This window comes from Chanos chanos, chromosome 3, assembly GCF_902362185.1.
Source record: "Chanos chanos chromosome 3, fChaCha1.1, whole genome shotgun sequence".
In the NCBI taxonomy this organism is placed as follows: domain Eukaryota; kingdom Metazoa; phylum Chordata; class Actinopteri; order Gonorynchiformes; family Chanidae; genus Chanos; species Chanos chanos.
Window position 1 is genome coordinate 31653179 of NC_044497.1, and position 25916 is coordinate 31679094.

At 38.8% G+C, this 25916-nt stretch overlaps 1 protein-coding gene across 1 annotated transcript in view; it reads left to right on the plus strand.

The window, feature by feature from the left end:
- The first annotated feature begins 2345 nt into the window (after positions 1-2345).
- Positions 2346-25916, plus strand: part of megf6a (multiple EGF-like-domains 6a) — a 54031-nt gene continuing 30460 nt past the window's right edge. Inside the window, exons 1-4 of the mRNA XM_030767736.1 lie at positions 2346-2518; positions 4318-4427; positions 7920-8024; positions 24512-24634. Coding sequence (XP_030623596.1) covers positions 2346-2518; positions 4318-4427; positions 7920-8024; positions 24512-24634 — 511 coding nt within the window. The remainder of the gene's footprint in view (positions 2519-4317; positions 4428-7919; positions 8025-24511; positions 24635-25916) is intronic.

Consider the following 25916-nt stretch of genomic DNA (forward strand, 5'->3'; position numbering starts at 1 on the left):
GTTCTATGATATACAGCAAAATTTGAGAGTTGATTGTATTTTCTGGGACACCTTCATATGAATAGGAGAACATTTTTACAGGGTATAGAGCTGCTGTTCAGTTTTGTCTTCTCAGTTTTTGACCATGTATAATGTGGTCCTCAAAGTATGAGAACTTACTGTGAAAATAGTAAAGTGATAGAGACAGCTCCTCTCTCAGTTACCTGTTGCCTGTTATATCCACTTAAATGTTGTTTTTTAGTTAACCAACATTTGTTAACTGTAAATTAGTAAATAATAAATATCCTGTGAAAGCTTATAAAATCCTGTTGTAGGATTTTGTGTTACCAATGAATAAAGGCAATGTGTTCCATTTCAGACACACTTCCAGTACTCCCTCGTGTGGAAGTTTTGCATCACAAGTTGAACAATGATAGGAGGTTATAGAAGAGCTATTGTGTGGAGGAGCCCTTCAGAGAAGAGCTGTTCCAAAATCTCATTCCCTCCACAGCACTTCTGTGTCCTCATCCTTTATGGTCTGCAAGGGAGTGTTCAGAGTGGATATAACACAGTGCATCATCTGGAAAAATATGTCTGAAAATATCTAGGTTGAAGATAAAAGCCTAATTTGTGTGTGTGTGTGTGTGTGTGTGTGTGTGTGTGTGTGTGTGTGTGTGTGAAGGAGAGAGAGAGAGGGAGAGAGAGAAAGAGAGCACCACAAGATGGCACTATAATACACAAGTTTCTTCGGGACGTTGCAGTCTTCGCACCACATCAGTTCAACCTAAACACTAATCCGCTATTTTGTGAAAGAGCGCACTGTCTGGGTGAAAATTCATTCTTAAGGTTGATTAATTCATGCGCATATTTAATATCGAACATGTTACTTCACAGGAGTTCTTGTATTATGTACGTTAGGGTAAAGTAATGTATGTCCAGCCGAGTAATGCATGGCGATTACTTTTATAGAGAGAATTAACATTATTACTTATTGTCATGTGTGAATATATTGAATTATACTTTATAGAATAAGTTTTCATTATTCATGTTATAGACAAGTGCGTCTCGAGTTTTCAAAAACTTTCTGCGTAATAGTCAAAACTGTCGAATAACTGTTGAATAATTCTTCAGCATTAAGTCGCCCCTAACCTTACTTTCCATGGTTTTTATTAAAATTTATAACATATCAACATTGCTATTTGAATGAGGCAAGTCTACAGCAACATATAAAAAGGCGGTTTACTGTGCCAATTACACTTGACGTGTCGGAGGCACCTCGCTTGTGTTGTCCACAGAACAAGTCTCCACACATATTTATTTGAGCGCGCGAAGAATCGTACAGTGCTTTTACTGTAATGAAGGTGCACGCCACTGACGCTGCACAGTGATGTATCACACCATAGCGATGTACTGACTGATAAAAACAAGAGTTTAAAGTTTTGTTTTGTTTTTTTAAATTAGGTTGTACGTTTAATTTAACGTTAAATAACTGCGAAACAATGGAAGAGGTATACTTAAAAACCGTCACGACACTTCTTGTCCTACTTAACTGGATCTTTTTATCTGTCGGTTCAAGAGGAAGTCTCCAGTCCTTCATGTAAGTGAAAAATGCTCACCTGGGGCAATCTGTTTTCAACTCATCAGAATCTGATTCGGTGAATGCCTGTGGCAGTTTAGCGATGTAGAGCCTACCAAATTTGTATGCATTTGCAAATCTGCTATTTAAACAATTTTAACTATTTTAACTTAAAAGAAGTAACAAGATTGTTCATTCATTTAATGCCCTATAAATAAACGTTCAGGCATTCATATACATGCATACATACATACATACATACACACACACACACATATATGTATATATATACATATACACATATATATATACACACACACACACACACACACACACATATGTATGTATATATATGTGTATGTGTATACACAGACACACACACACACACACACACACACACATAGTACACATAGTATATGTATACACATTTATTTCTGTATGATTTGTCTTTTGTATTAAGAGACCTTTAATGAGCTCAGTCTCGGAACACTGAAATGGTAAAATGCTTTTGGTTTTCTCAGCATTATATGAAAAGATTTTATAAAGCTAATTATGGGCTGGTTTCCTTCTCTCTTAAATATGGCTTGGAGTAAACTTTGGAGTAAACTCATTCTTATATTCAGAATTATTATAAATGGACTGTGAAGTACTTGAATAAGTTTGACCAGACATTTTTACTTTACCACACACTCCATGATGGTTTCTTTTAGTGGGCTAAATTTATGCTTTGTAACAAAAGATGCTTCTATAAGGTTTTTAATTAAAAGTTAAGAGGTCAACTTTGGCAAGAATGGTGAAATGGAATAATTATTTCTTAATCTCTGCTAGGCCAAATGTGTGCACGGAGCAGCAGAAAATTATTGTAGCTGAGAAGCAACCGTGCGTACAGACCTTCACACGGATGGTAAAAGTTTGGAAACAAGATTGTGTAGGACATCCCTGGTGCATGGGTTATGAAAGAAGGTTAGTATGGACCCAATTAAATTCCCCCTCTTGCTCTGCTGTCAACCTTCAGTGGACGTTATCTCCCTATCACTTCATCATCTTCGTCATGTCCCAGAAGTCCCTTACTCAACCCTTTAGGCATGTCACGTTATCCTTGTGGTGATTTTTCCCAGTCTTCAGTTTCCCAACTTTCCCATCTTTTCCCATCACTTTCCAAACTACCCCGTCGTGTACTGAATTTACTGACTGACTTGCTGAGGTGCTTACATACTCAGTGATTAATGGCATGAAGGATGCCTGAAACAATTCTGCCATTCATTCATCCATCTATCCGTCCTGAGGATATTTCACTGAGTGCATTATTTGATCTCCGATTAATTTAAAGAATTACCAGGATTTTCAGCAAAGGTCAAGATCTCATAGTTTCTTGAATGACACCCCCATTCCTCCTGTATGGGGCTCACTGAAATAAACCATGGCCTTGTGTTTGTGCTTTTCTTGGACAGTAGAATAGGTCACTGCCAGGTTAGGATCAGGGTCAAATTCTTGTGACAATTTGGCACCCATTTGAAATCATATTCCCTTTTTGGAATCAGATACCAAATGGTGTCAATGGGAATACTTTGTGACATGGTGTCATAATGACAATGACCATTGTCAACAACTGTTTTGTCTGAACAGCATTTTACATGTTGACAGAACCATCCTATGAAACCTAATACCAGTCTGCCTTTGAGACTGGGCAGAGGAGTAGGGGGGAGACAGTGGTTGGAAACCGATCTGCCGGATGAGAGATGACTATTAAAGCTCTCAGATGCTCCAGGAATCAAAGAGGGGCACAAGGCTCCCAGAGTCATCAGTATTCTGGACAATTATAGCAGGTCATTGAATAGACCACATTACTGGAAGTGGGCATGTGAAATGCTGCAGATGAGGTGGACAAATGCTGAACTAATTAGGGTTTAAGGGAGACAAGTTTTACAGTCATTTTGTTTCCAGTCCCATAGAATGGAGTACAGAATAGTCTTTGTGGCATGGAAAGATTCTAAATGTGCCCTCTAAAAGTGTTCCCCAGATTGTCTCTGAACATATTTATACATCTCTAAATGTTAAACAACAAATTGTAATGCGACGACGCATGGATCTTTTTTTCCTTCTTTCGAATGTTGTTAATTAACAGAATGAAAACATCCCTCAAAGAGCAGTCCTATGGGAAAAACTTTGCCTGTTTGGTCTGTCAGTGAGTCTGATTAACAGTATCATAGTAGAGCCCCTGTGGAACATGCAGCTTAACACACAGCTTTACTGTTCGCTGTGGTGTAATGCAGGGACATGCTCTGATGATTGACAAGCCTTGAGTAACAGGCCATAAACATTATAGTGTGTTTGTTGCTGTCAGTCTAAAAGTCCTGTGAGGAAACATAAAGTGAGATGTCCCTCAGGGACTTTGTCTTCATTTCCAAGTGGTATCTTTGCAATGACAGGAGTATTATTTAGACAAAGACAGACTTGCTAGATTTATAGATACTCACGAATACATTCTAAATACCCCCCCCCCCCCCCCCCCCCCCCAAAAAAATCCTGTTTGTTTTTCATGATTCAGTCAGTTTAGGGGGTGGTCCTTTCTAAAAATGGATAAGTTTCATGTAGTTTCCCATTCATGGTCAGATGAGAGCAATAGTATGAAAGTCACAGCATTCAGTTTACTGTTTAAGTACAAAGCACTCGATTGGTTCTCTCTTCAGTGTCAAAGAATGTAAGCTGAACTAGTAATCCAAACCACTTCTAATGTTGATTTGTTCCCTGACTGGTTGCAGGACTGCTTACTACACTGGTTACAGGCAGGTGTACAGACAGGACTATCAGACAGTGTGCAAGTGTTGCCCTGGATGGTCACAGCTCAGTGGAGAGGCTGGCTGTCTCTACCGTAAGTACCACGTCTTTATTTTTCTCACCCTTCTATCACCACTAGTTCATGACCTGTTGGGAGTGACAAAACTGTCACCAGTGTTGTTTCTGAGACCAGATCACAAACTGTCTGAGCCTTGAAGTATGATCTTTATCAGATTACATTAAGAGAAGAAAGGCTGCATGGTTGCTGTTGACTTATATTTCCAAATCTGACACTCACAGAGACATGTATATGTTGATAAACCCCTTGTGCTCTCACTCTTCAGATAAAGACAACAACCTGCTCTCTGTTGGTACCATGGTAACAGTAAAGCCTTGTCTAATGACTGGAGTGAAGCAGCCTCTCTCTCTCCCAGTCTCTATCAGAGGATTTGTCCCCAATCACATGAAACCTGTCTGGGGGCTTTTGAGCCAATTTTACGCTGGGATAGCAGTCACATAGCCTGCATTCCTTAGACAGCACCCTTGACAGAGATCTGCCCCTTATTTATTGTAAATCTACTTCCATCACACTTTCATTCAGCATTTGCCCTTCATCCATCTCCCTTCATTCAACCATTAGAGCAGCTTATGAGATGCTAGGGGTAGGGTGTTAGTGACATTACCATAGCACTCATCAGTCCCCCCACAAAAGGTTTTCATCAGACATTCATTACATGGACATGGACTTTTACTATGAGAAACATGGCTAGTTTTGTTGAGAGCAAGAAATGGTTTTATCCCCTCCCTGTGGGCCAGGAAGTCATGCTCATGCTGTCAGTCCCTGCAGTGATGAAATCTGACCCATGTAAACTTCAAACGCAAAGACACACACACACACACACACACACACACACACACGGCATGCTCATGCATACACACACACATTCTCCTAAAACAGTTAAGCAATTCTCCTCACTTTCACGAGTTCTCTAACCACAAGATGACGCGATGAGCTTCTTTGTGTTTGTCTGTCTGTTTTTGGGCCATTCTTCATGCCTTGACATCGCTGAGATTCCTTTGTGTTTCTACATAAAGGTTAGTCCCTCTGCATTTACTGATGATCATCATCACAGCTCTCTGAGATGTGGTAATGTCAACCACGTTAAAAAAGTTTCACTGTGTAGTCTGTATGCACGTTTTAATAATCAGGGCATGGTGCAGGAAAACTGTGTGCACTGTTTAGACTGGTAGATGCTGTGTTAAATAAAACAGTTCGCTTAAACTTAGAATGTTTAATACATTACTGTTTAAGGGGGTCCAGCATTTCAGTATTTAAGCATTTACGAAAAGACCTGAAAGAAATACTGTTGACTATGGATTTTGGAAAATTAATATAACTATTTTCCAGGTATTTGCCTGGGAACTTAGCTACTTCAGTCCTGTCCCAATTGTAAAGTAAAAGTATATTAGGTCACCATCTACATTTCCGATTTTAAAAATAAATAAATTAAAAAAATTAAGCCTTCAGAAGATGGCTTAAAACCTAATCTGTTCAGGTTGGCTTGGGTGCACGGTGAATTCGTATGTGACAGTGGATCATTATCGTGAATGCAAACATTTTCTCTTACATGCTGTTTCCAAAACACATGTTTTCACGCTTAAAAGGCCTTTAAAAGGACTGAAAGGCTGAACTTACGACACCTGCTCATCCAGTGCTTTGTAGGACTGAAAAACCTGGATGACTTAGTGACCTCCTCCCATCATGCTCTGGTAATCCTCCCTGACAAGGCTTCTTTGTGCTGGGAGAACGTGATGGCAGAGACAGCTGGGAGAGAGAATTTAAGTCATTAGGTTTGGAGTATGGTGAGTTAGGGAACATCACAGGGTCCAGGAGACAGCTCTCCATCTTTCCACAGTGGGACTTAGAACACTAAGTACATATCTTAGCCTATCCAGTGGAATATCCCTTTAATTTAATAAACAAATGCTAGTGTAATCGTGTCTGGTGGAGTTTTGAGGACTTCTAAGCTTTTTACTGGTGGTTGGATTTAGTCAGAGGAGCGCTGTGTAATTGACACAAAGGTGCCAAGCATTCTGTGAACATAGCCAAACAGTTGTGAATGTTTTGACTGCTTTTAGACATGGATAGTTGCCCAACACAACGCTGAATGAAAAGACTGATTGTCAGCTCTTTCACATTGTGTTTGGACCCAACTGCTGTGATCCTGTTTTTCACAAGTCTTTATGGGCTATTGAAAAAAATAGAAAAGAAAAAAAATAAAATATATATATATATATATATATATATATATATATATATATATGTATATGATCAATCTCCACACGTGCACCTATTTTGTCCAGATATTCCCAAGCAATCTACACAGTAATTCCACCTCCCTGGTCTAACAGCTCTGTTAATCCATTATTCAAGTAGTAAACATGTGTGTACATGCAGCTGACCTATTGTTTCTCTGAAAGGACATTCAGCTCTTACTTGTGAAGTCTTGTCTTGCACATTAAGGAGAAACAGTTGTGTTATATTATCAGTTGAGATATGATCGTGTTTTTGCATTCCATACTCACGGTTTCTGTTGGGTTGATGTCTCCTGTTTAATTATAGCACAGGTGTGACTTGCTTCAGCACAAAGTCAAGTGAATGAGAAGGATTTTGATAATCATATGAGAATTTACAAACTGTGTATCATGGTATTCATGTTCCAAGGAATTATTGGACAAACACCAAGGTTTGACAGTTTTATTTAAAAAAATATTTCCACCAGGGAAACCTGTATTAATGTGTTGGGAGTTGCCATTGGCTGGGAACTCTGTGTGCACTATACGGACTTATATCAATGTGGGAATGCTTCTACAAAAACCTCTCTGATGATTATCCATTTCATGTTCTGCTTATTGTAGAGCCTATAGATAGACCTGCAATTGTTTCCATATTTACATGAGATAGCTCCATTGTCCAGAGTATCCCAGTAAACATATTAATTTGATCAAATTTAACTTTTGCACATGCACAGCATATGGCATTCAGCTCTCAACATGTATGTTTTCTTTTTTGAAGAATTCAAAATGAGTGTTTTGAATGGGTAAATGTAAGACACCTGGAAAGATAGATGGGAACAAACCGAAGTTTTGCTGGTAAATTGACAAATAGAGGCACCATTGGATGCAGAGCGAGTAATACAGATTCCACTGACTCTGTACCAGTTTTGGTTTGAGAGAGGCTGCAAAATGAATCAATACCATCTGCAGTTTTGGGTGTGAAGGCTGCAGAGAGTAAGGCCCACTCTCAGTTCTGAGGGGTGCGAAACCTATTTTGTGAAACTGTTACAATCATTCAGATCTTTGGCTGGGGTGAGTGATTAGCTCCCTTTAAAACCTCTGAGAATCAAATGTTATGTTCAAATTTTGCTGGATCTTGGCTTTGTTCAGACTTCCCCCTCAAGTACTGTAGAGAACTGCTGATGCTTCCAATAAGTCGGTGTCTTTTTAAAGATGAAAAGGCTCCTACCACAGCCACTTGATGAAGACCAAACCTGATGAAACCTTATTCTCTTTTGCCTCCGTTAAGCTCTCTGCAGCTATGGTGTGTGCTTTAATGGAGGAGTTTGTAAGGAGGGTTCGTCCCAGCTCTGCGACTGCCCTGCTGGATTTCATGGACCTAGCTGCCAGTATGGTGAGTACACAAGAGATACTATACATAGGCTTTTTTATTTCCACTGACCTCTACATCTGTGACATTTCAACTTTATGTGACTATCTTTCAATCAACAACAGTCTCTTCTCTACTGTGGTGAATTTTATCAGACTTGTGTGTGCTTGTGGTGATAGCTCTTTCTCTTTCTCTCTCTCTGTCTCTCTCTCTCTCTCTCTCATGGGGAAGGCTAGGCTTCCTTCCTTCCTTTGAGCTCTGGCACTGCTCAAGATGGTTCATTCATGTCTGCACATGTCAGATGTGTCGGTGCTTTGCTGCCTTTTCTAAATTAGTAAAAGTAATACTTCATCCTGCTCTTGTATTATCAGAGAGTCTTAAAAACACAACTTGAAACTTGATGACGATATGTGTGAAATCACGGCAGCTTATAAATTGCAACAATTTTCTTGTGAATAAAACCAGGGGTCTCTTTACAGTTGACTGTATTTTCACATTTTTTTTCTAATCTAACAAAAATGTTTTATGTCTTATCCCTTATACATGGGCTGTCTTCTTCTGCTTATCAGTACTTGACCTGCAAATCACTTTGTTTGCCTTATGAAAACTGTGGACGGCCAGTAATTTTATCAGCAAACCATTGTAATGATTCAGGAAATTCATCTCTTAGGAGCAAGTTGAGGATGTCAAAACAACAAAGTTGCGCTGTCCCCTTCTGTAAATCAACGACGTGAAGGTTTTCGGAACTTCTGAACAATTGGAATCACTAGCAACCACAGAAAAAATCCTCAGATAGTGTAGTGTATCGCTAGATAGAACAGAAAAGGCAAAACATTGTACTATTGAAAAAATGGTACAACTAATTTAAGATTCACTGAAGATTTGGTTTTGGTTCTTCAAATAATTATAGGCTGGTTTTATTGTAATCTTTTTCAGACGAGTGGTTGTCCCTAAACCAAAGACACAGGTGAAAATGATTTTGATTATAGAATATATGCCCACCAAAAGATCATAAAATATTGTCATAGAATGGAGGAAAAAATTATATTGCCCATATGCCTGCCTGTCCAGTTTCTATGATTCCCTTCAGAACATTTGGCTATGATGTTGCTAAGACCATTAGTTCCACCTGTCAGCCTCTTCATACAATATGATTATAATGATTATAAAGCAGAAGAACAGATGTATGACGTACTTCTAACTAAATCCTCCTCTACAGATTTTCTGTATAAAATAATGAGGAGAAGAGTTAAGTGCACCTCATGAAAGTCTACAGTTCATTGTTTTATGTTATTTTATGTTATTTAATGTACGTCTTGCATGTGTTGTAGCAGAGTTATTGGAATTATGGTGGAATTACTGTTAGAATTACAGGTAGCAAGATCCCATAAAGTTTTAGATGTTTCATGACTGAAAAAGAATAAATAATACCTCATAAAAGAAGTGTTCTAATACTTCATTTAAAAACTTAAGGATGAAAAACTGGATATTGAAAGTTAGCGAGCAAATATATTGGTTTCTATGGTTATGGTAGTAATAACTTCTCACCTGGCCTTTAGTAGACATACCACGTAAGTGATACATATGGAACTTTTCTCTGTCCCTTCTTTTTTAACTTTACACACCTTTAATGGAACAAACAGCTCTACTTTCCACACCTTAAATAAGTCTGAACACTCCCCAACAAGTCATTAATTTAACATAAACAGTTATTAATTTAACCTAAATATTTTTGCATTTTACACTGAGGCTTTTGTTAGTGTATAGATAGAATTATTTGTTCCATTTAGGCACCTTAAAGGGCTTTCAAGAAATTTAAGTCCAAGGAACATTATCTAAATGTGAAAAATAGTGTTGACCAACAGAGTAGTGAAACTTTAATTTTTAACATTAGGAGTTGTACTTTGCATGGATATACTCCTGGGTATAATTTTGGTCCCCAGGAGTAGATTTTTTTTGTGTGTGTGTCTGAGCTAATGTCTTGGCAAAGACTTTAAGTGAGAGATGCCAGGCCAGCCACCTAACTGCTGTAACACCTCATAGCTTTGGATTCAGTGGTAATCCCTAATACCTTTGACAGTATGTAATGTAAATGGAATATGTGAATCAAATGCATGGCAACTATCTCTGTCTTAATGCGTTTTGTGATGGAGGTGAGATTCTTGAGATATCTGGGTTTCATAAGTAATATCTAAAATTTCTTTTCAACTGCCTAATCTCAGATGAAACCAGATGAAAAAAAAAAAAACTAAAACACCTACTCACCTCCCGGCAAACAATATGTTGACTTACCAAAGTCTTTTTGTAATAGCCTCTGGAGTTACTTCATGTGCAACCTTTTACCCTCAAATGAATCTGATCTCTGTCTGCTCTGTTCATTGTATGTTCCTCAAATTGGGCATTGTTCACCTGAACCCATACCCCCAATTCACTGGCCTACAGTAAGTCAGAGTGGCTCAGGGGTCAAGAGGTAGCTGACAGGACAACCAGAGTCCTTTGGCCAGACAGCAGATTCAGTGTTCTGTCTCGGGATGTTTGTATGAAATGAAGTGCGAGAATGCCGTGCTGGAACCATGTACTCTGAAGTGTTTCTGTTTTATGGTAGGTCTGTGAAGTTTTGTGGAGGGCTTTCTACACAGCTGCAGGGCCTCTGAGGAAGGCAACATTGGCAAGTCCCCTCAGGCTGCCTGCAGCTCAAGCTGTTAAAAGATGTAGAAATTTGAGACTGGGGATAAAACTGGAATATACTGATTTTCAAATCAAGAAAGTGTCTTAGTCAAAGATTGATAAATCAAATCAAAGCACCTTAAGAAAGAGGTGCTTGCTTAGGACACAACGGAACTCATTGAGATTTATTTTCACCATAGTATAGAGCCTGTAAGATGTTCTATGATGTAAGATCAATAATTTGAGCTGGATATTTGGATATTTGGAAGAAAGTTAAACTCCCTTGGGCTACTTGATCCACTTTTGATGATGACTGTGCATTCACCAGTAGGAAGAGCATAAAACTAATCTCTGAGAAATGTCTAAAACATTATAGAGATTATAGAGAAGTTGTTGAAAAGCAGTTGTCTGAGGTTGCAGTATGAAATTGGGAGATTAGTGTTTTAAAATTGAAATTCAAACATGTTGTGGTGTAAATACCCTCGCTTATTTAAACTGCACACACAGCAGGTGGGCTTGGCAGAGAAAAGGCATCTTCAGGCTGCAGTTGGTGTTGACTTCTCAGGCTCACTTTGATAGGGTAAGCGATACAATTCCTTGAAACGCATTCATTTCCCACAGGAGCCACAAAACAAAGGACAGGCCTTTTCCTCTGATCCCCCTGTCTGCACTTTTGTGATTATTTGGGATTTCTGAACTCCAGCTGATATATAATATAACTGAAGTGGCTGTATCCAAAGGGATTAATAAACTAAATGTGCTGGTGAATATTGTGGTTGGTCCTCGCTAATCTCCATTTTAGGACCTCTTCCAGGTACATTATTTGAAAAATTACATAGCATTGTAGAATCACACAGTCTTGAATGCTAAAACACTGGCAATCCAGAAGGATATCAATGCCAAATATCTACAGATAGATCCTGTCAGTGGAGCTTGTTAAGGAAGTGTGACAAATTAAGGAAATTCTCTGTAAGCCAACTGCGGAAATCTAAAGTATAGACTGATTAATAGTAAGACTATGATCCTGACATTGTGTGACCCCTGACGAGTTCATGTTAAAGAAGTCTGGACAGAGAAGGTCTTTTCAAAAATATGGATGCATATGACTGTCGATGACACAAATAGTTTTTGTCCCTTTAATATTTTGCCTGCATTTGCCTGCAGTTATGTATACATATTAGTTCTTTTTCCCCCTCTTCAACCTTGATTGTTATTTTAGGACTCTGTAAAATAACTGCTCCAAGATGCCCATTATTTTTGCTGTCAGTACAGGCATCCAGAAACTACTGTGGTTGCCAGACAATTTGCCTGTAGTTTGTTGGGGATGCATGGCCAATTTCAACATCAACGGACTTCTTTTTGCATCTGTGAATGTTTAAGTAAGTCAGAGTGGATATGGCATGTGGTGCTCAGCACAAGAATCTCAAATTATCATCTCAAAATCACCTGCAGATAATGAGGAACATAAGTTTTCCTTTATAATGTGAATGGGATAAAGTTTTTCCTGATGAGTCATATAAACTGGTAGCTATAATATAATATAATATAATATAATATAATATAATATAACTTCATTAGAAACACCATGGATAACTCTAAGGTCTTGGAAAGAGAAAGAAGACAGTGAACTCTCAGACAGAGTGCCTGGTGTTATTGGGAGTGGAGACTCATGCAGATTACATGTGCGTGTCTGTAAGTTAGTGTGTGTGTGTGTGTGTGTGGTAAGGTAATTGTTATGGCTCTCAATCTTTGGTTACATTACAGTTTAAGTCCTCACTTGCATGTAAAAAAGTGTGTGTATGTGTGTGTGTGTGTGTGTGTCTGTGTGTGTGTGTCCGTGCATGTGCGGGTGTGCGCGTTTATGCGTGTGATCTGATCTGCTGATTGACACATCAGGCCTGCCTAGTCCTGATGTCCATTCTAGCCAAGTTACTGAGGGATGAATGACTGCCATTACACAAGCATGTTAAATACATTCAGAGGACAGAATCACCAACTCTCCAACTTGGAAGACTCAGAAGTAAACATTTTTGAACTTTATATGAACTTTGACTGATGATAATTTAGCCAAATATTACCATATTCCTTTTTTTAATCAGTTAAATGGCCCCAAAAGAATGCTTGCACTGACTTGACCTCATCAGAATGAAACTTGGTGTCCCTTTAGTTCCCTAGAGGGAGGCCTCACAAGTAAAATATTCTTCACCGAGACATTTGGATAGAGGACAGAGGAGCCCTAGCAGGTGCTGTGTGATCCTTGACAGAGTGAGGTAGATGAAATGGAAATCAGACTGATTTAGTGAACGTCCGGTCAGTGACCCCTCACATCCCTCAAGACATGATGAAATGGCTCACATTCCCATGAAGGAGGAAAAGCTACGAGTCCCCATACCATCCTGTATTATGAGTTCAGCGAATTATCTGAAATCTCTCTTTGCCTCTCTCTCTGCCTCTCTCTCTGTCTCTCTCTCTGTCTCTCTCTCTCTCTCTCTCTCTCTCTCTCTCTCTCTCTCTCGCTCTCTCTCTCACTCACTTTCTGTCTGTCTCTCTGTCTCTCTGTCTCGCTCTCTCTCTCTCTGTTGCTCTTTTTTCTGTGTGTTTAGAAGAACATGGACCAAACAGTTTTTGGCTCTTTCTTTTGCCTTCAGGGACAACAAGCAGTGCCATATTTTTCTTTGCTGAGAAAATTGAATTTGAAGTGCTTTGTTATTCACACATCAAGGGGATGTTTTTGCCCTGTTTTGATGAATTGCATCTAAGTCTTCTCATTGATTCTGTATGGTTGTCTGTGTGTTTTACATGCTTATGTTTTATGCGTGTGTGTGTTTTTATTGAATAGGGATTAGTTCCCCTCTGAAAGTGGCTAAAGATGTTAGACATTATAAACTTTGGTGCCATACAATCATTCTTACATCTCATGAATTATATTGTAGTGCATTTGTCCCAGGATGAATGGAATGGGAATCGAAACAATGTTTTTGGTACAGATGTTACAGCTGCAAGTCTTTGTCAATGACAGTCTGTGTCAGACCATGTGTGTGAAGCTTCAGGAAAAAGAACTCTGGCAGACATCGAGCAAGAATCCTCAGAAACTATTAAGAGGAAGTCCCATTTCTCATGTTCACCAGCATTTTAATAATGATTTATGTTCTCCTTGTCCATCCTCCCCTGCTACTCTCTCTCATAAAGAATGTTGTACAGTCATCTGAGTGTGTAAGCTCCTGTCTGAGGATGCAGGACTCCTCTGTCATGCAGTCGATCAGTGTACAGTTCGGAGTAGCTTCAGTACTTTATTATTAGAGAAAATGTTGACTGTGTGAAACAAGTATGTGTACTATACCCTGAAGGTATAAATACCAACTGTCTACTCCATGTGTGAAAAATTGGACTTGATAGTTTCTCTTAAGTATTTTAACAAATATTTCAAAAGTTGTATTTTTGTCTTTTCACCTAGTCTGTGCTGCTTAAGTCACCGTCTCTGTTATGCTGCTCACTAATGTCATCTTTAATCTGATTGGGAATGCTAATCCCTCTTAATGGGTGGCACACCTGTAATAGTAAGGGAGAGCAATTTTTCACTTAAAGAATTAAGAGGAGGTTTAAATGCACTCGAGCATGAAACAGTAGATGTGTTGAAATTAGGGAGGTGAAAGTATGTATGTCCTTTTTCTTAATATTTACACGTCTTTTTTTTTTTTTGCTTCCACACAGCGAATTCCCCAGTGTTAACACTGACGGTGTTTACGTGGAATATTGTATGGACAGGGTATAATATGTATAATGTGAAAACCTTCAGGTGACAATGCATGCTGTCTTTTTTTTCAGTATGAGATTTGCAAAAATATATTTTCTTTCTTTCTTTCTTTTTTTTTTTTTTTTTTTTGCCAGAGATCCTGTCTCTGCTCTGATGGGTCAGAGTCCTTGGTCAAGTCACCACCAGAGCAAGTAATCAGTCCCCAATCCAAAACACCAACAAAGAATTAAGTGACATCTGCACTTCCCTAAAGCACCTGGCACACAGAAACATTCCCAGATTAGAGAGCAGAATGTTTCACTGTGATCAGGAGGTGATAACTCACTCTAAGCACTAGTCACCGGATCCTGTGTTTGTGTGTATTCCAGTTGAACTTGACCAAAATTTGAGAGGTCGGGGAAGCAGGTTAAGCTTGTGTGCTTTTGCTGCCAAAAGGTACTGGCAGACTACATTGATTTTGTTTTGCTACTGACATGCTTTGATGGAGAAATGCATCAGCAGGTTTCATTGAATGAACTACTCTATCCATGCGTATATTCGCTCTTTTAAATTGTTTGTATGAAGATGGAGTTACAGTTCACGTAGGCACGTGAAAGCATCGCACATACATTCATTCGCACATATGAAATCATTGTTTCCACAGCTTTAGAATGCGTAGGCCACTGACCCCAGGACTTTGAACTTGGCAACACGTCTTCTAAGAGTGCACGCGGGGAATGATAAATTGCTGTTTTGGAGAGGGACAAATGGCACAGCAGAGCAGTAATTTGTGAATACCTCCATGTCTTACTCTGCCTCAGGCTTCTGAGTATATCAAGGTCAAGAGTCAGGTCCAGACAAGTACCAGATAGACACAATATATGCTAAGCTTGTGCTGAGCACAATATATGCTGAGCTGAGTTGTATCCTAGTGATAATGAACATGTTGAGTAAAGTTTTTTGCGTAGCAGATTGCCTCTATTTCTTTCATTTTTAGACCATGTTAATGGATTCCATTATCCCCACAGGTACAGATTTAGCCAATTTACATTTTCAGAGTCGTTGCTGTACATTACTTTTCTGGTCATAGGCCTATTTGTTCCATACAGGGTATTTCATGGTTGTTCTTAAATATTCTTTGAGTGAGGTTATGGCAAAGAAAAAAATGTGTAAATAAGACATGGATTAATTTAGCTGTTTTTGTGTTGAGGGGTCAGGATATTTGAGCCTTTAGTGCAATTCAAGAAAATGATCTTAAATGCCGACCTAAATGTAACCTGGAATGACACACATTCCTGAAATGGACTCTCTCATCTTGGAGCCTGTAGACTGTTTGACAAATAAACCTACCATAATGTGGACTGGATTCACAGCTCTGCTGTCTCATTAACCTTGTTTATTCTGCCAATTGGGACACATCTGTCTTTGATTTAGTTCCCGTGGGCTCCTTAAAGCCCCGGGAATACAGTGCTCTAATTGTCACCGCATCTTGAAATGACTTTGGTCATACATTGCCATCATGACCATAGCAAGCAGATAAATCTTTTCTATGTACCAACACTCTTCTGTGTATTCTGCTCACCCTAATTATCACATAACCTTGAACAGTAGTCTCAAAAGATCTCTTAAGTGAAATTTACCTTTCGAATGTACCCTTTTGTTTCTGAATGTCGTTGTCTTAAGCTGTGTTTACATATGTTACAACTTTGGACCTACAAACACACATTCAGGTCCAATTGATCCTTTCCTGTCTTGCAAAGCCAGCCATCCCCCCACTCTTTAACACCCCAGTGCTCATGGTGAGTGTGTTATCAGTAGAGGGGCTGTAGAGACCTGGCCCCACAAGCACTCACGCCTGGGCAGGGTGGCGAGACTTCCTGAACCACTTCCATCTGTCTCATATATCTCTCTCAGCAGCAGCCCGTACTCCAAATATTTAGATAAGAGCACCCTAAATGGGCGCTGACAGATGAATAGTTTGAGGGAATAAGATAATAGAAGTATATGTAATAGCATACTTATAAAGTTACAACTAAATACATGCCAGTGAGAGGTTTCAAATTTCAGACGCTGACAAAGGGAGGTTTTTAACCAGTAAATTACTACTGCTATCGTATGAGCTGTTGCTGAAAGGAGTTTGACTTTTATTGAAGAATGTCTTCCTTGCGGCCTGTTATGACAATGGAATCAAAAGACCATTCAAATGTATGCCGAGTGTAATGATTATGAGTATAAACTTGTATGAGTATAATGATTATGCTCATGATGTTCAATCCTGATATAGGTTATATGTTAACAGAATGATGTATTATATTGAATGACAGGTGCTGATTAAAATATTGCTTTTTAACAGTGAACAAAGGATTTGCTTATGCCTTAATAATTTGGGTTTTTTGTTTTTTTTTTAACTGCACTTCAGTGCCATCTGTTTGAGATACCATCAGCCACACATATATTGGCTGAAATATGTAGATTTCATCACTATACATAACTGTTATATACTTTTGTTAACCATGAGCAGGAAAAGGTCATTTAAAAACCAGTCTGTCATGAATACAGAACGGTGTTTCCTTTGACCAATATTGTGAAATGAAGAGTATGAGAGTTCACTAGTGCTGGGTTCAAAAACTACAAAGAGACTGATTCTCAGTTGATCATCTATAATCTTTGAGATGAAGTTGGGTAATACAGGAGTAGGACAGTGGTTTAATGGCCTTAAAAATACTCCTCTTCAGTTAGTTCCTCTTTTTGCTGGAGAATAATCATCATAGTTAGAAGCTTCTAGCTTCTCAGATGTTCTCCAGTGCCCTTACATTGATTCAATTTATTTTTGGCTGATATAATTAGTCTGAAATGCTTGTCTCAGTTGATATGTGGTTGTTGTATCATTTCAGTATGATTCTTTCTTGGCAGGACCCCCAGTCTTTGAGCAAAGGGTCCTTTGGGGGCTGTCTTGTTTTTTGCCCATGTCCACAGTTGAGGAACATGCTGTGTAGATGTGAGAGGTCAAGAGATAATGTAGGAAGTACTTCAGTGATTTGTCATATCTCTAATTCCCCTTGTGAGTCTGTCATACTCCAAAACCCTGGCACCAGCTCTGGACATTCCTAGATAAAGGCTAGATTATTTTACCAACAGTTTCCATGTTCCACTCTGGCTACGAATGACACAAATATCTGCTAATAGATGGAGGGGAATTGTGGACACAAAGGGTACCCTTAGACCTCTTTTTATGAAAGCCTGGTTCACTTCAAGAGTGAAGGAGTGTTTTACCCATTCACTTGTAACACAAAGCCATGTTGTTCCAGTAGACGTTACTGAGCGATCCTCATTCCACACACTGCACAGGTTTAACTCCTGTAATTCCATTACCAGACTCTCTGAACTGGATGCCAAGTCTAATACAGTAGCCTGTGATATATTTTCAGCCTAGGGAATGAGTGTCCTTTGGGACTCATAGATCAGGCACTTTCAAATTAAAACCACACAAAGGAAAGTGACACAGGTTTGAGTAATGGCTTGACACAATGGCACCTGTAACCCCACTGTATTCTAGAGGCTCCATGGTATGTTATGTACATGACTGGCCTTTACAGTCAAAACACTGTCATTATCGCTTACTGGGATCCAATCAATGGTTGTAAAATTTGGATTTATAAATCAGTGTTTTGATTTGGTTTAAAGAGCACTTCACAAAAGTGACTGCTGAAAGGGATAAAAGTTGTTTTGTGTGTTTTGATGAATCCTGCATTGTTTGACATGAAAATATGTATATTTCATCTTCTACACTATATGTAAAATACTACTGTATGTTGTTCAATTAACATTTTAGTTTAGCTGATAATCTTTGCCATTAAGATGTTTTAGGTTCACCATGGAGTATTTTGTCTTGCACAACATTCTACCAAATGTTTCCAAAGGTCCTTAGAAAATTATTCCTTTGAAGGCTACATAACATGAACCTAAATAAGTCTGCCAAAATCCAAAATGACAGAGGCAATATAACACTGTTCATCGTATAGTTCATGGGTCGGATCCAGCGAACCCCAGGAGCGCAGTAAAGCTCAGCGGGTCATGGCAGTATGGACTCTCTAGTCAAACATCAACACTGATGATAATCACCAGGCATGAGATACAGCCTGGGAGTAAATTCACATTTCACTGAGAAAGTGCAGTAGACTGTATGCGTAATCCCCTGCACTCACATTATGATTACAGGAGAGCATTTCTGAGCAGACCTCCTGGTAATACTGTGATAGCCCTGTGTTTTTTTTCTTGACAGAAGGCAGTATCATGCATACCTTAAGATTCTGCTAATCAACATACGCACAAAACTGCTTGCTTGTATGTATGTATAATGTGGTTGTATCTGTATAATGCAGTTTTTTACTCCCTGCTAAAAACTTTATTGAGTGTGATTAATCTATCCTGATTTGTTACATATTCCCTGAGTGACAACACAAACCATGTTGACAGATGGGATTATGAATGGCAACAAACATTTAAAAATGTAATACATTTTCATATTTGCATTTGGTGTTTGGTTCCCTCTAGAGGTTTAGTGTCAAATGGCCTTTTTAATATTCCATTATCATTTTTTTCAGCATCTGTCAGCTGCTGATAATTGTTGATAATGGCTGATAATAGTATTATTTCCATTTCAAAATTCATCTTAGCCAGCTGAAGATTGCGGAAACTTATTAATGGGACTGACATTTTCCCCTTTCACACTTCGTTTTCTTTCTAAATTACATAGATGACCTGCAGATGAGAAACATCTGGCAATTAAATATTAAATGGTCCGATTGCGTAGATTAATAGTTTCGTCAGGGATCAAAATGTTGAGCATTTGGCTGCAGGTTTTGTGTGGATAGACGCATGGCTAGGAAGTCCCAGCAGAGTGAAATCTTATTAAACTTTGCAGAGTGTCCTGATTAGCATAATAAGAGTAGTCTGAAATATCTATTATTCATAGAGACAGAGTGGACAGAGACGTACTTGAATTTTATTAAACTTATTCACATTTCAAACTTTCTCCCCGAAGAGAGGGCTTCTGTCTTGCTTTAAATAGCCTAAAATGACTGAGAGAAACAGGCATAATCGTCTGAAAATAACAATGACTGAAATATTGTGTCTCTGTTCTTGTTCCCAGCTACCCAGTTTGAGTCTCTCTCTCTCAAGCTCCTCTCATTAAATCTCAATATGTGCCGTTATAAACTCAAATTATTTAAGGATTGTTTGCAAGTGCCTGGCAAATCCAGCCAAACCCATCTCTGGTTTTTCATTACATGCCTTAATGTAACCTCATCAAAGCCCAATCAGAAAAACAATGGTAGGCATTTTCCTTAAGCTCAGGGAGAACAGAAGTGCATTTACAAAGTCTCATTTAAGATGCTCGTAATTGCCGTCCCATTACTATTTTAAACAGCAATAACGTAGATATAAATAGTGTCTGCGTTCTGTTCAGTGTGAGGTCTTCTTTATGTCATGGCTTTGCTGGTCCATAGTGAGGATTCAGAAACCCTCACACCTACTGATGGTGTGCTGGGTACTATGGTAATCTTAGTACAGGTTCACCTAGGTGCAGTGCAACACACCCTATTACAGGAATGATGAATTAGTGTGGAATGTTAGTTATCTTTAAAATTTATTTTGCCTGTGCTATGTTTAACTTTCTACAACGTTACAGTAAACTATGAGCTCAACCAGGTCAAATAACAGCGAACTGCTTATATGCCCTGTGCTTATTTAAAATGTCTCAACAACAAATGCTGTCTATAGGAATTTTCTCATCAGCATTCTCTCTAAATTATTCTCATCAGCTGCTGTTTTAACCTATGTATCTGGAAATGATTAACATTTCCTTTGTGTCACATTATTGTTAAACAAGACTTTATCTGAGGGAAATGGGAGGTTTGTGCTGATTCTCTGTGACTCATTGGAAGTCTTTGTGGTACTGTGCCTACTGGCAATGTGCTGCTTTCTTTCATGCAATAGTAACAAACAGGATGCGGAGCGTCAAGGCCGATTAAGGGGAACGCATAGCTATGGCTTTCACTCCAGAGACGCATTCACCAATTACGAAGCTGTGCTGTAAGGTTTGGGTGAGGCCTGTTCCCACAGGGCCAACAGGCAATAGATTCTTTGTTTCTACACATAAACCCAAACATTGATATGGAAAACATGGAAAATATGGATTGAAATTACACACATGCATTAATTATATTAATTACATTAAACACACTAGTTTTAGTGTAACCTCAAAACAAAGAGAAGGGTGCTTTTCTTCTCGGAGGAAGAAAAAAAACCCAAAACAAAACAAAAAAACACAAATTCATTAGAAGTTGTCAAGCGGCATGCGACAGCTGCCATGTCAGTGCTGTTGAGGTAAACAAGGCTAGCGCGATCCTCCAACCCTCCAACCTCCACCAAGCTGCCCCTTTTTGTGTTTTGCACACCTGTGTTGGCACACACCCATTCAGAGACCTCATGTTTCTTCTCTTGTTTTCCTCCCTCAGACAGTTTTTCACTCCTTTTGCCAACAGGTGTATCAGATCTTTTGTCTCTCTGAAAGTAATGAAACCACGTGTTGCCTAGACTCATCACCCTTTTCTTCCATCTCTGAGCCACACTGTTGATGTCAGTAGATAACCTACACACACACACACAGACACAGACACACTGTCTGTTTTATTGTGTGAGAATATCTGTTATGTAATCAGGCTGTATTTGCATCAACTGTTTCATATTTTATTGAATTGTTGGTTTCAATTTTCATTCATTGTCTAATCTAAAAAAAAAAAAAAAAGTCTGAATGTAAATGTTGCCCTCTAGTGGCCCTTGTTACCCAACCTGATATCCACAACATACAATTTACAGAATTCATCTGTTTCTAATGAAGGAAATACTGTCTCAGAATGCATCCTGATAAACGGTAGTTAACTCTGGAAAAGCTTTGGACATTTTAATAATGAAGAGGTGTGAGATTTGACACTCGTTTGGTATTTGACAGGGTGAGAAGGCTAAAGCAATCGTAACGACACTAAAACAGCCACGATTTACAGATCTGACATTGATTTCTGTTTGTGCATCCATCTTATATTACACATGTCGCAGTTTATGTGAAGGTGAATGCTATGTGGTGAAAGTCAGATTTTTGGAATGAAAGCATATCAATGTCTCCCTCTCCTCAGTTCTTCTAGATGACTTTACCAGGCAGTTCTCCCCATCTCACTGAACAAAACAGCCATACAGTAGAATATATATTAAGCCCTTTTGTTTTGCATTTGATCACAGTCATGTTTATCAGATTTAAATGCCTGTTAAATCTCCCAGAACTGGATCAGACCCACCCCTAGTATTGGACTGAAAAAGTGTCAGAGTAATCAGCAAAATTGTCCTGTCTAATATTGTGTAATCTGATATATTACATTGCTCCCAAATAAGCTATTTATTTGGCAAACTAACCACATGGAAAAGGGATAAATTTACAGTAATAGTGAATGTTAACGTGTGATTTTATTATAATGAGAAAGACACACTATTGGGACCTTAGACAAGGTTTCCTTTATTTTGTTTTTTGGAAAAGGAACTAGTATGACATCATGGGATACACATCTGATGGCCGATGGAGAAAGTGTCCCTTCCAAATCTCACACAGGTGTATGTGATAACGAATCTCTCGGAGCATGGTGAGGCATTGCTCGGACGAGGGAGTTCATATCCTGGCCTGTTCAGTGTGAGGGAGCCCCTTGGGGCTCAGTGCTCCACCTGAAGCAGCTAACTGTGGTTTCACAGCCCGCCTGTTGAGCAGAAATGACTTTTCCAGCCTGATTGCTCCTAACACAGTCATTCTCAGGGTTTTCCAGTCAGTGTCAGCCTTCTCTGGAAAGGGCCAAGTGCCTTTGAGGGACAGATGCCTAAGACCTGGCATGAATGGCTATGGTAGACTGACATTGTTTGAATCAGGATGAGAAGAGGCTGAGGACAAGAGGACAAGTTCAATTTTAATATGGCGAAGACTATTGAAATCACCATTTTATCCTTTTGTGCTCGAGATTTCATTTTATAAGCAATGACAGTATACTTCATGCATGTTTACTTCTATTAAACATATTACATGGGATTTGTTAGATTCCTCTGTGCCAGGAGAGCAATGGAGCTATATTATGTTTCACAGACAAAGGCTTTACTGTATTTAAATGACACCAGGCCTTTAGCAGAGCAGTGCCAGATGAACATAGCTTTGGTTGCACTTTGTTTATTCTAGATCACAGACGATTTCCCTCTCTTTCTCCCAGTACAGAGTGAATGCAGATAGATTATTCAGTGGAAGCAATGAGAGGCATTACTGTTCAGAAGGCCCAAATCTAAACAAGTCCCTGTTTGTGGGACATTTTTTAACTGCAGCACTGAATGAATTAGCAAAATGTTGTGCTCAATATTTTTCAGTTCATTTTCATACAAGGCCTATTAATGAATACCAGAAAACATGGCAACATAAAAGGTATGTCAATGGTATCATCAAGATCTTTGGGTTCCTTTAATTGACACTTCTTACATCATGCCCATCTCTACTCTTATGCATATCTACAATCACTTAAAACAAGCACAGAGGTGATGACTTTTTTCAGTCCGTAACTGAGTTACTAAAAGTTTTCATCCAATAATTAAGTTTGATCAAGGATATACAAAGAGGGTTCCAATATTGTAACCACTGTCAATCTTTCAGGTCATTAAAGTGTATTAGGTCTAATTTTCCTTGATTCTTCATTTTCCCCACCACCATTTGAGGGGTATTGTGTTCTGAAGCAGAAATGCAAGACAACATGCTCTCAGCATGACTGAGATTCGTTTGAGTCAGGTCCTTCAAACTGTGGAAAACACCTCACAGGAGAAAGACATCATCCTTTCAGAGCTTCAGTGCTGTGTCCTTGAGAACACATTCTGTTTATTATTTTTAACCCCCTAAGTGTTGTTAATTTGTTGATTCAAACGTTAATTTGAATTCAATGTAAAAGTGGATCGCAGTTTGCCTAACTGTGGAAAAAGAAAAGAAGATGACAGAACATCTCCTGTGGAGACAGAAGGAAGTGTTCCACGCTACGTAGTGAAGTGTGGATCGTAAATAGTGCACTCACAACCACCTGAGCGTTTTCCATGCTGCAGAATGTGTGCGAACATGCTCGAGCACAAAAACAACACACTTACATGATTCAGCATTGCTGTATGTGCTCACGCTGTTTACAGAGAGCAGAGAATGTGACCAGTGCCAAAAACCTAGTGTTGCATATAAATCACTGAGAAAGAGCCATGCAAGAAGGTCAGGAGCTTTCCTATAACTCAAAGTTGTTTTCCGATAACTAACCCAATATCCTTTGACCTCATAATAACCTGAATACATTTCTGACACTATACAATGTATTCTGCTGTATATGATAGAAGGTAGCAGAGGAAGAGCAGTATGGAAAACCACTTCATTAACATTAAACACAGAAATAGCATGATGCAATGCTGGAATTTTAATACGAGTATTTCTCATGAGAACTGTTTTGAATCATGTGAGGAACAGCTGGTTTTGGCCAACTAATTTATTTGTTTCTACTCCAGTCACGCAGAATTTAAAATGAAGTATTTTCCTAATAGTCCAAATAGAACATGTAGACTTAGCTGTTCATAATGTTGGAAAGTTGGAATGTCTTCAAATGACTTCAGCTGTCCTGTGTTTTGAAAAGGTCAACATTGAGAACCATCAAAGTAAAGGTTTCTCTTTTAAAACTGGTTTTCTGATGTTGTGGACTTGTCTCTTTAAACAGAATCAAACTGACAGTTTACCAATATTTATATTAAACATTTAAGAAAGCACAGTTTAATGTTGTCTTGGGCTTTAATTTCATAACTATTTTTGGGGCTCATGTGAATTTACTTAATATCAAAGGATGCATGTTGTAATAGCATACATTCTGCATTAATGTTTTGTGTGTGTATGTATGAGCGTGTGTATCTGAGTGTGTGTGTGTATATGTGTTTTTACAAGTACAGATTTACAACAACTCTCTCTCTCTTTCTCTCTCTCTCTCTCTCTCTCTCTCTTTCTCTCTCTCTCTCTCAGATGTAAATGAGTGTGAGGAAACCAATGGAGGATGTGAGGGGCTCTGTTCTAACACCATTGGTAGCTTTTACTGTAAGTGTACCAGTGGTCAGAGACTAAGGGAGGATGGCAAGACTTGCCAAGGTGAGTGATTTTAAAACTTGAACTGAAAATCATTTTAGGTCACTTTTAACCAGTTAAAGGCTGAATTGTAAGGCAAGAGCACCGTCTTTAAACTGTATTCAATAAGCAAGTCACAGACTTGATGTGACTACTTTGTGACTACTTTTGTCATCATCCTTAATTAAAGGCAGATTCTAGAACTTGCACTACAGGGATAAATTTACGTAAGAAGCCTTGTACCATTGCAAGCTCCTGACAGCCTCAGGTACCAAGTTCACTAATATTTCATTAGACAGAAGGTTGCTCTAAGTGGCTCTCTGCTGTCATTTCAACAGCTGCGCAAAAAGCTGGCAGTTCAAGGTCCTCTTACGTCAAACATAAAAGAAGCAAAATGCTTATTACTCCGACTAAAACTCATTAAAATAATTTGACACTAAATTCTTTGAAATACTAATGATTTGCCAATAGTGGTGTTGCTTTTGCATTTGTTTTTGTAGCTGTTTGTACTAACATTCTTGTAGTTAAGTCTATTCAAGTCAGTTAATGTGATACTGTGCTCAGATCTGTCAGTCATTTACTACCAGTCCTTTTTCACCAGCCAGTTAATACTGCTGGTGCTTTACATGAGAAACAACCCTATACTCTGGAGATTCACACAGACCACTGATATACCGGTTGATTAAATTCTATTCTTTAATAAAAATTTAAAGTTTAAAGAAGTTGAAGATAACTCTACCTCTGCCTTCAGCCTTTCGTGAGTAGAAACACTCTGCGTTATCTGAAACACCACCACTGTGTGGTCATTTGAATTACATTTTACAGTTACATGACTAAATGGAATATATTCTGATTGGAAATAACATTTTTCAGTATCTACCACATCTGAAAAGGGACTAGCAATGATGAATGTCCCCTCAGTGAAGGAAGGATGTGATGTAGAGATCAAAGAGGATTGTAACTATTGCCCCATTAGAGGGCTGTCCTTATGCAAATGGATACCAGGTGGGCTCGCAGTACTATCCCTAATGATGAAGTTGGACTTCACAGGGATCCACCCCAAACTACTTGTCCATCTCAGAAGGCTTAGGTGCTGTTCACTGATTTTGGCTAATGCTCTGAATCTGACATGCAGCTCAGAAGCCCCTCTCATTAGACAAGGCTGGTTCGACTCTAAATGACAGTCGGCAAAAACCTTGTAGACATCAAAGGTGCACTGACCTTTAGCGATCAAAGTGCATTTCCTCTTTAAATGCTAGGTTAGCTACTTGTAATGCTTACTAAGCTTATCCCTGTTTGCACAGTA